Source organism: Acomys minous (assembly GCF_964271855.1).
Source record: "Acomys minous genome assembly, chromosome: 14".
Lineage (NCBI taxonomy): Eukaryota > Metazoa > Chordata > Mammalia > Rodentia > Muridae > Acomys > Acomys minous.
This window is the reverse complement of record NC_140496.1, coordinates 2,804,197-2,815,000: the sequence shown is the minus strand read 5'-3', so window position 1 is coordinate 2,815,000 and position 10,804 is coordinate 2,804,197. Positions and strand designations below refer to the sequence as shown.

The following is a 10,804-nucleotide window of genomic DNA, read 5'->3' as shown; positions in this document are numbered from 1 at the left end:
GGGCCTTTAACTGCCTATATGACAGTGAAGGTCATCAAGGCAACTGTTCAGCAAGCAGTCGCTACCACCCTATCCGTGTCCATCCCGGAGGACGCGTTGTCACACTGCTCTGGCACGCAGTGTGACATTTATCCACTCCTCTATCTTTTTTTTTTTCTTCAGACTTCTATACACCGTGGTGGGGAAATTGCAAATTAACTGATGGTGGAATCTGCCTCCCTAAAGCAAAACAGGAAGAGAAGAGAGTAGAGAAGCGGAGGAGGGGGGACCCGACTCATAACCAAAATCGGGTCACCTGGGAGAATTCATACTGCCTTTTCATTGCGACCGTGCGTGTGTTATAGCAGATGTCACCGGGAGCCATGAGGCCTAGGCTAGGTACCCACAAGCTGGTTTCAACAGTACCCAACAGCACCGCCTGACTCATCCTGGCAGCCCGCATCAGTTCTTAATGAGCCCACAGTCCTAGGTACTTCTTCCCTTTCCCGTGACTCCCCGGTGTCCTCAGGATTGCGGTCCCAAATCCCACCCCTTCATTCTTCAGCCCCTACTTCTCAGAAGTCACTGTCCCCTTCCTGTCCCAGGCCTAGTCTGGGGCCCCCCTCCCCTCCCTTTTCTTTCTCCTTCATAGCCTCTCTTCTCCTTTTCGCTCCTCCAATCTCCTTCCATTCCTTCCTTCCCTCCCCTTCCCTTCCTTTTCCTTTATTAATTTTCCTTTCCTCCTTTTCGTTCTCCACCCTGTTAGCTTCCTTCCTGTTTCTCCTCCTCCTCCTTCCCTCCTCCCCCCTCCTCCATGCATCTCTATGTTGGGGAACTCACCAGGTGCAGGGCCAGTGGCAGCAGGAGCAAGAACAGCCACAGGTAGAGATGGCAGCTGTTGGTGAATTTGCTGTGCTCCGGGTCATGGTACCAGCCCCCAGTGAGCGCGGCCCACACGCCCTGCCTGAGCAGCTGCAGCACCTGGGACGCCATGCCCGCAGAGTCGGGCAGGAACCGTGTGCGCCCTGGGGCTCCGCACCCTAGGCTCAGCACCCTGGGGCTCAGTAAGCTGGTGAGTGCCTGTGTGCTCCAGTCTCGCCCCCGCCGCCGCCCAAACCGCGGCAGACGCTGGACAGCGCGGACCCGCACAGAGCCGTGCTTGAGCCGGCTGGTGCTGCCTGGCAGGTGCGCGCCATGTCCAAAGGAAGGAGGATTTTCCCATCATGCTCCGCGACGGCTGCTCAAGGATGCTCCCGCGGCTCCGCCCCGAGCCTACCCCAGTCTGCGAAGGAGCTCAATCCCTCGCTCTCCTTTCTTGGTGGCTGGGACTCCACCTTTTCCCAAGGGTCCGAAGAGTCTCCCAAGAGTGAGTTTGCAAGGTGTGAGAACCAAGAATGTTCCCTTGTGAGAGCCACAAACAGGAAACTCCTTGGCTTTTGTTTTTGTTTTGTCACCTGCTCCAAAAGGCTCGTCTAACCGCAAAGCCTATGCTTGCAGCATTCAACCCAGTGTCCTCTGAGCTCCACTTGGGAGCTCTGGTCCTTGTGACCTTGGCTGGCCACGGAGTTGAGGCTCTGAAGTTCTATGCTGCAACTTTTCTGCCCCACTGATTGCGTTACCACCCTGACTTTTCCTCCTCCGCCCACAATTACCCAATTGGGCACCCAGATAACGATAAATTATTTTCAATAATCTTTGGAGCCCCAATTAGCCACTCGTATTTTCATTTTACATTGTTTTACTTTATTTGTGAGGCAGGTTCTCTGTAAACTGAATTGGCTTGGAAGAGGTCATGTGACTCAGGCTGGCCTGAAAACTCATCGCAACCCTCCATAGTCCGGAGTGTTGAGATTATGGGCGTGAGCAACTGCGTCAGCTCTCCGACTTTTTATGTATTTCCTGAACATAATCCGGGATAGCAACCTACCATTTCAACCAGGAGGAAAGAGGAGGAAAAGAAGGGAGGGGAGGGGAAGAGGAAAGAGAAAGAGAAATGCAGATTTTGATTGTGGCACTAGGTGGCACCAGATCGCTGCTAGAAAGGAGCGAAGCCCATTATCGGTCTTGTCAACCAGGCAAGGGTTAACAAATGGGGCAACTTCGATGCAGCAGAAGCCTTGTCCACAAAATGATGGCTCTAATTTTTACTTAAGTTTGTTTGCTTCTTACAAATGTCAGTGTATATTCTGTGTGTCTTCTGTAATACTTATGTTAGTTTTTTTTTCGTAATTTTTCATACAATGAGGATTCTTGAAGCAGGATAAAAATAATGGAAGGGAGATTCTGAGTTTCAATTGAATAAGTTTTTGAATTAATAAGAAAAGGACTAAACATAAAATTACATGCCACATTTTGAAACCCAAAATGAGATTAAAAATAACAAAAATTATCCTTAAAATAAATCCTAGGATGCTGACGTGTGTAGTCATAGCATAAAGAGCTGATGTACTCACCTTCTCCCAAAGACAAGGAAAACACAGGCAAAGCAGATAGACCCAACTGTTCCAGACTCCTAAAATGCACAGACCCAATGGAGAACCATCTATTTAAAACATCGAATCAGAGCAACACAAGGACTCTCTGTTGCAGGTCAGAGGGGCTGCCTTCTGTGCACCAGGCCAGCGTCCTGCCCTGCAGAGTTAGGGAAGGGAGGAGGGGCCATAGGCAACAACTTGAATCCACCAGAGACCCCCACGGCCCCGGGGAAGCCGACAAGTAGGCAAATGCAAGACAAACATAAGCATGCTGCGCATGTTGCTCCCCTGGTCACGGTATCTGTTTAAAAGGACAACTATTTAATGTAAAAATCATAAAGCTGTGGCCAGTGAAATGGCCCGAGGCTTAGTGCACTCTCTGCTTTTGCAGAGCACCAGAGTTTGGACACTGTAAGCCCAGCTCCAGGGCACTGACACTCTCTTCTGCACTGCAAGGGCGCTGGACATGGAGACAGTGAGCATAAGTGCAGTCAGGACATCTTTACACATAAAACAAAAGTAAACAAATGCTTCTGAAAGGAAAGGTTGTCATCTTCAGGTGCTAGGCACTTCTCAACAGCAACTGAATCTGTGCTGTGGGACGAGAAATGGTGTGTGTGTGTGTGTGTGTGTGTGTGTGTGTGTGTGTGTGAATATTTGCACCTGCTAGCTGTTCCCATTAGCAAATTTTATAGAGAAGAAAGAATTAGTTTCAAAGCAAAATACCAGACCCTCGGATGGCCTGAGAGTGCATGAGCTGGCTCTGCAGGCTGAGTGACTCCCATCACACAGGAAGTGACTATTAATATAAACAAGCTTGTGTCTACTGTGTTGGGCTACATGGTAAAGAGTATGGAATTCCTCTGCACTGACTGCTCAGCCCAGCTCAGCGAGCGCACGATGCACTGAGACTAAAGCAGACGTTGAAATCAAGAGATGAAAAAAGACAGCAAGCCTAAAGAAGGCAGTTGGAAGATTTTAATGAGAGTAAGTGAAGAAATTAACAGAGAGGAGGTTGCCCCTCAGTAATAAAAAAATGAACACTCAGGCTAAATGTGTGCCCTAGAGGTGTATGTGGGGGAGGGGGAGGTCATAAAATAGGTAAATCAGTAGCTAGCTCAGCAGAGATGGGACAATCCATGGATACGCCAGGGGTCGGGGGTATAAAACAAAACAAAACAAAAGACATGAAAAGATTACAAATAGGTAATTAAGTGTGGGGGATGTGTTCCCCGAAAATGCAGAAGCAATGAAAGTGAAGGCTTGGGAGTGGAGAGGCGGCTCAGCGGCTGAGTACGCATTCTAGTCTTCCAGACCCGAGCTCAGTTTCCCATGCCTCACAGCAGCTGTAACTTCCACTCCAGGGGATCCCATCTGATGCCTTCTTCTGACATCTTGGGGGCACTGCGCACACAGGCAAAGAACAATAACATAAACGGTTTTAAAAAGTAAAATGCTAAGGTACTCCGTTGTATACGGTCAGGCATGATGGAGCGTGCCTTTAATTCCATCAGTCAGAAGGCAGAGGCAGGTGGATTTCTGTGAGTTCAAGGCTAGCCTGGTCTGACTGTCAGCTCCAGGACATCCAGAACTGCATAGAGAGACCCTGTCTCAAAAAAGTGTTTGTGTGTGTGTGTGCATGCACACACATGCACGCATAGACATTCACGAACCTCTCTCCCTCTGTCTCTCTGTCTCTGTCTCTCTTTCTTTCTCCCTGCTATGTAAAGTATTCTATGAAGGATATATATTTTAAAAATTTGTCTCATGTATGGTTACATCTGTTCTTGGAGAGATAAAATTAAACCTTGGAACAAGAAAATAGATGACCAGAGGATGGAGGTAATGGGGGAAATTAACTTCCATATGTATTTTCCCATGTTTTCATATATATATGAATTATTTATGAGAAATAAAGTAGTATTTACACTTTCATTTCTTTGGTTCCTTTGAGGCAGTTTCTAAACACAAAAAACATGAAAAGATAAAGAAAGATGATTCAGAGAGCAAGAAACAAAGAGGAGAAAATTAATTTCTTTTTTAGAAACCACTTTAGAATCAACCCTCGTGGAGAAACAGATTTCCAGTACCCAAGTTTTTACTAAGGAGAATTTACATGCTGGATAAATGGGAGCTGGACTCAACTCCTCCTGTTAAAATGACACCAACATGTGCAAGCTGAATGGAAAAGAAGAAAAAGAGAAAAGAAAGGAAAGGAAAAAGAAAGGAAACGTCCTAGACATGGTGGAGGAGAAAGTTCAATGCAGATGAATGGGGGCGTATAGCCAGAGGCAGGGACGTCTGGGAGACTCCAGAGTGGACATGACTGGACTGGGCTGGGGGGAGGAGGGAAGGAGAAGGAAAGGGGGAGAACCATGTACAGCAGCCACGAGGGCCAACAACATAGCTAAAATGGCCGAGTTGCATGGGAGGAGCACCCCTGCCCCTATGCTAGTGAATTTTGGGTAGGGGGCGGAGTCTGCCAGCCAGGAGTGCCTTGTGACAGCTGAGGGGTGCTGGGAGAACCTGGCGGCCAGGTCTGATATGTTAAATAGGCACTTCAGCATTTTTCCCTGGGTTTAAAACCCAGCACTAAAATTCCTTCAATATATTTAATTTCAAATCCTGAGTGGTCAGGCTGAGTATTTTTGAAGGACAGCTTTACTGCTTTTTATAAACAAAACAATTTGTTCAAAATAATTGCTGCGTAAGAAAAGGTCCCTGCAAACAACAGTAATGGAAACTGCTTACTCACTCTGCTGCCTGGAGGGCAGTCACAAAGACCAGGGGGGTGTCAACAACCGAGCAAACAATCATATATTCTTAAAAAAATATCAATGTATTTAATTTCATGTGTCCATGCATATACCTAAGTGTATGTGTGTAAATACGTGCACTGTTTGCCCCTGGAGGTTATAAGAGGCATCACATGACCGCGTGGAACAGAGTTACAGGCAGCTGTGAGCCACCACGTGGGTGCTGGGTACTGTCCTTGGGTCCCCTGCAAGACCTGTCCTTGCTCTTAATTACCAAGTCATCTCCCCATTCCTGCGGCAAATGATTATAAACAGTGATTACATGTCTAGAGTGTATCACTATTTACCAAGTATTTCGCACTCCATATGCCTGCAGGATAACAAAAACAACCGTAAAGTAACAATAACACCCAGAAAAAAAAATCAAGAAGGCCATATCATAAACCCGACCACCATAAAGCCGGCTGATGACATAAAGCTGGCTGCCATGGCTTTGGGCCTGGAAACTCTTACAGAGGAAACTGCATACTGAGGTCGGAAGAAAGCAGCCACCCAGGTAGATCGACACGGCGGAGCTACACCAGGTGTGTTCCCATTTAATACGAGAGATGAAAAGGACAACTGACCGGGCATGGTGGCTCACGCCTTTAATCCCAGCACTCAGGAGGCAGAGGCAGGCAGACTGCTGTGAGTTCGAGGCCAGCCTGGTCTACAAAGTGAGTCCAGGACAGCCAAGGCTACACAGAGAGACCCTGTCTCAAAAAATACAAAAACAAAAAAAACCAAAAAAACCCCAAACCAACCAACCAAACAAACAAAAAAACAAAAAAGAAAGAAAGAAAAGAAAAGGACAACTGGGTTCACTGAAGAGTTCTGAAGAAATGTCAGGTACTACTTTAAAAGATAGGGCGAAGGATGGCTTCATGGACAAGCCTTGCATCGCTAGCAAACGCAGTATGTGTGTGGAAATTAGAAGGCAGTGCTGGGATTCTGAGCGTTTCTCTGAGCGCCTCAGATGGGTAGTTTATTTGTTCTCACCAACTCCCATAGTCAACATCTGCTTGAGGGGCTATATTGGCAGCTTTTCCTTGTTGTTTCTTGAGACAGGTTCCTGCTTAGCCCAGGTTGGCCCCAAACCATCTATATAGCCAAGGATGCCCCCACACCGCTGATCATAAGTCTTCTATATCCCGAGTCTTAGGAATACAGGTGTGAGCTGCCGTGCCTGGCCTATGCAGCGATGGGACCAAACCAGGCCTTCCTGCCACTAGGAAAGTATTCTAGCAACTGAGCCACACGCTCTGCCCCCACGCTGTAAGTAGATTTAAAACAACAGCTGAAATTCTCTAAAAAGGTCTGTGGTGTGCTCGTTGCATCTGCATCTAGTCTGGTTAAAGGAGCCCACGCCCACCTCTTTCGCCACGCCCACCTCTTTCGCCATCACTTCCACCAAGTGAGCAGGATCAAAAACAGACATCAGAGAGTCAATCTGTGCAAAGCCGAAGCATCGGGTGTCCAGTTTTGGGAACTTAATAAAAACAAAAACAAAAACAAAAACAAAGCAACTGATACAAACCCATCTTGCTAGAGGCCCCACCCCCACCCTCTCTGTATGTATGTATATATGTGTAGCATTGTTGTAAAGAATCAGTTGCTCTATTTGAAAACAGTCAAGGATGTTATCAGTAAAATACAGCCAAGATTGAGGGAGCGGGCAGCAGGTGGGCAGCTTGGTGCCAGAGTGGAGCCCAAGGTCAGGAGCGCCGAGGCTCTGCAGCGAAGGGCTATCAGCAAGGGTGGAAGGGTGACCTCGGCTTTCTGGATGCCAGCATCCTTTCACACTGTCGCACTGTTTAATGAAATGGTCCATTGTTCCCCCCCCCTCCCTGTTGTAATCTGTAACTCCTAGACTCTATCTGCAAGGCCACAGCTTGGCCCCAGGGGATTAAAGGAGCAGAAATGTTACAACTCGGAATGACTCTGTCTCAGGCAGAGAGCCAGCTGAAACCCAGAATAAACAGTAACTTGATCCTAGTCTGCACTCAACAAGGGAAGCCGGTAACTAGCTGCTGTTACTGTTAATTTTATTCATTTAGCACCCACTGTCTTTAAATATGAGACAATAGAGTCGGGGAGGGGCCCCAGAGCACCAGGCTAAATCAGTCTCACAAGGCATTAGAAAAGCTCTGTGCTGATTCGCAATTAGCATCTAAGGAATCCAGACCTCCAGAAAACAGCCTGTGAGGCTGGCTGCTGCTTCCGCTTCCACCGGGCTCCTGCTCAAATCCCTCTGTCCTCCCAGCCTTCGCTCAAGCCTTGGCTTCTGCGCAAAGCCTTTCTCACTCTGTCCACCCTTTTGAATTGCCTACTTGCTCCTGTTCATGCTGCCTCCTCTACTTTCACCCATGATTCCCTGAAGTCTTTCCTGTTTATAGCAGTTATTAAATTCTAAGCCAGGCATGGTGGCAAATGCCTGCCTATAATCCCAGCAGCTGGCAACGTGGAGGCAGGAAGATGAGGCAAGAGTTCAAGGCCAGCCATGGCTGGATAGTAAGTTTGTGGCTAGCCTGAGACACATGAGAAACACAGACGAGGAAAGAGACGAGGTAGACAGGTCTGGAGGGCAGGGGGAGGGGAGAGGAGGAGAGGGAAGGGGAGGAGAGGGGATTGGGTTTAATTGGGTTTAATTTCAACAGAGCCCGAGCTACATTCCTAGCACCCACCTCCCTCACAACCACCTCTAATTCAATGCCAGGGGATTTAACACCCTTTTTTAGCCTCTGAGGGGCACCAGGTATGCAAGCAATGTCCAGATACATGTTTGCAAAATATTCGTACACACATTTTAAAAGATTAACGCATTATGACTTCTTTTATTTCTGTGGTGCTAGGCATTGGGTGTGGGGCCTTGTGCAAGCCAAGCAGGCATCAGAGTGAGCAAGCATTGAGGGGATCTCCAGCCCTTAGCACAATGCTTTTACACGTCACCCGCCTCCCGGAAATCCCCACTCCAGCTTTGCATCCCAACCATCTTGGGAGATACTCTTAATTTTTACTTGGAAGAATCTCTGACCCAGGAGCATATACAAAATATAAGTGAAACAAAAACAGAAAGAAATCTACCATGGATTTTCTGTTCTAATTAGTAATAGGGCCCACCATAAGCAAAGCTGACATGAAAAAAACAGATGGAGGGCTGTGGTTTGGAAAGGTCAGAGAATGGTCGACACACCACGAGGGAGGTGACTGCTGCTCCACCATGTCAGGGAAGAGATGATCGAAGAACAAAGCTGAGGTTTATACAACACTCACTGACAAAGCCAGGATTGGACCCCCAGCTGCTACCAGGCCCCACTATTCACCACAGTGCAGGGTCATATTCATGGTAGACTATAGTAAATTATGGCATACAGGTGAAACCACACACACACATACACACACACACACACACACACACACATGGGGTGGGGGTGGGGAGGGAGGGTGAGAGGGAAGGAGGGAGGGAGGGAGAGAGAGAGAGAGAGAGAGAGAGAGAGAGAGAGAGAGAGAGAGAGAGAGAGAGAGAGCCCTTTAGGACTCAGGCTGTCCACATAGCCAGAAATAAATTCAATATGGACTATTTCTGGCAGTTAGACGAAAGCCACCATTCCTCGGGAACCTGTGAAACAGGTTTTCAGTCCTCAGAGAGGAGTAGGTTCCCTGACCCCTGGTAGAGGAGCAAATGGCTCTACACTGACAAACACCAGTGGAACCCACCGCTGTACCAAAGCCCTGACATCCTGGCTCCCTCAGTGTTTCTAGTGCCTGTTACACACTTCAAACTCTACACCTGCACCCAGCTTCTTACCTCCTCCTCGCCCACCCTGCCCCAGCTTGGCCTCTATGTCATCCGCATCATTTGTCCAGGGGCTGCTTTCTCTCTCTGCTCTCCCCGGCCCTTTCTCTTCTTCTCACTTTTCTTTTCTATTTCTTTCTATTCCCCTCTTTCTTACCTTCTGTCTCTCTCTCCTTCCCCCTCTCTCTCTCTTGCCTCCTCCTCTCTCTCTGTGTCTTTCTCTGCTCTAATTTCCCCCCTCCTCTCTCTCTCTCTCTCCCTCTCTCTCTCTCTCTCTCTCATGCACATGCACACACCCAGATAGAATCAAAGGTGGGTAGCAACAGCTGGTGTCTTGTCTAGAAGTTGGCCACAGGGCCCAGCAAAGGCAACTCCTCTAAACTGTCATCTTCCTGCCGTTCTGTCTTCTGAAGAGAATTACGTAAGGGGGAAGAGGGTTCGGACATAAGTAAACATCGGGGAAAATAGTTTTCTATCTCTAATTTTTTTTTCAGATTAAAATGTTAAGTTACATTTGGTGTGTGTGTGTGTGTGTGTGTCTGTGTGTCTGTGTGCATGTGTATGTGTGTGTGTGTGTGTGTGTGTGTAATGGTCCATGGAGTTCGTATCACACAAGAAACTAAAGTGGAAGCTGCAGAGAAGGGTGAAGCGGCTTCTCCTCCTGCGCCTCTCAGTCTTCTCATGGAAGCCTACGTCCCCCAGACTTCTAGCCTCGCAATTTTGTTTTTTGTACTTGTGCCAATACAATTTCCACAAATTGTTTCTTTCAGAGTGATTCACATTTAAGCTTAATCATGAGTCTTGACTTCTCTGCTTGTAGGGGGGAGACCTGTATTGCTTGTCCAAAGCAAAAGGCAGTTACAGTATAAATATTAGAAAGACAGAAAGGTTAGTGCTGGGGAGATGGCTCAGTGGGTAAGAGCATTTGCTGCAAAAGCATAAAGACTTGAATTTGGATTCCCAGGACCCAAATAAAAAGCCAGGTGTAGCCATCTCTGTAACACTAGTGTATTGTTGAGGAGGAGAGCATCCCTCAGGCTTGCTGGCTGCCAACCTGGCTTCAGGTTCAGTGAGAGATTTTATCTCAAAGGTGTACCAGGGAGAAAGGTGATACCAGATGTCCTCTACACACACACACACACACACACACACACACACACACACACACGAAACAATAAAAATTATAAGAATAGGAAAGCTAGAAAATGTTTGTGAAAGATGTCCTCTACACACACACACACACACACATACACACATGAAACAATAAAAGTTATAAGAATAGGAAAGCTAGAAAATATGTTTGTGAAAGGGGTCCTGGCAGACATCTGCTTGTTCAACTAGAGAGTGCTGAGCTTGGCTGACGGTGCCTCAGCACTCAGGAGGCTGAGACAGAAGCACTGCAGTGAGTCCCAGGCAACCCTGTGTTCTGACGTGGGTGTTTACAAGGTCAGCACAAGTTACAAGACAAAACCCTGCTCCCCCTCCAAAAAAGTGTTAAGATTGGTACGAACCAGTATTTGAGAATTACTGTCCAGTAACCACCCTCCGGGCTCTTCCCAGCCACCCTATGAAGAAAGAACCACTTTCTATTACTGTTTTGCAGATGAGCAAATTCAGAGACTGAAAACAAGGCCAAAGCCCCTCGTAGGGTTTAGCATTAAGGTGTACTCTTCTCTACCACCGGCCAGGACGCGCAGGCTTCATACAATTTGCTCTGATTTCTTGGGGGCGGGGGTCGGTTATTTTGTAACTATATTCCC

General features: G+C 47.5%; 1 protein-coding gene across 2 annotated transcripts in view; it reads right to left on the bottom strand.

Moving 5' to 3' along the window:
* Positions 1 to 1,174, bottom strand: part of PCNX2 (pecanex 2) — a 143,630-nt gene extending 142,456 nt beyond the window's left edge. For both annotated transcript variants that reach the window (XM_084757682.1, XM_084757683.1), the window contains exon 1: positions 820 to 1,174. In XM_084757682.1, coding sequence (XP_084613808.1) covers positions 820 to 972 — 153 coding nt within the window. In that variant the 5' untranslated portion in view covers positions 973 to 1,174. The remainder of the gene's footprint in view (positions 1 to 819) is intronic.
* Positions 1,175 to 10,804: the final 9,630 nt, after the last annotated feature.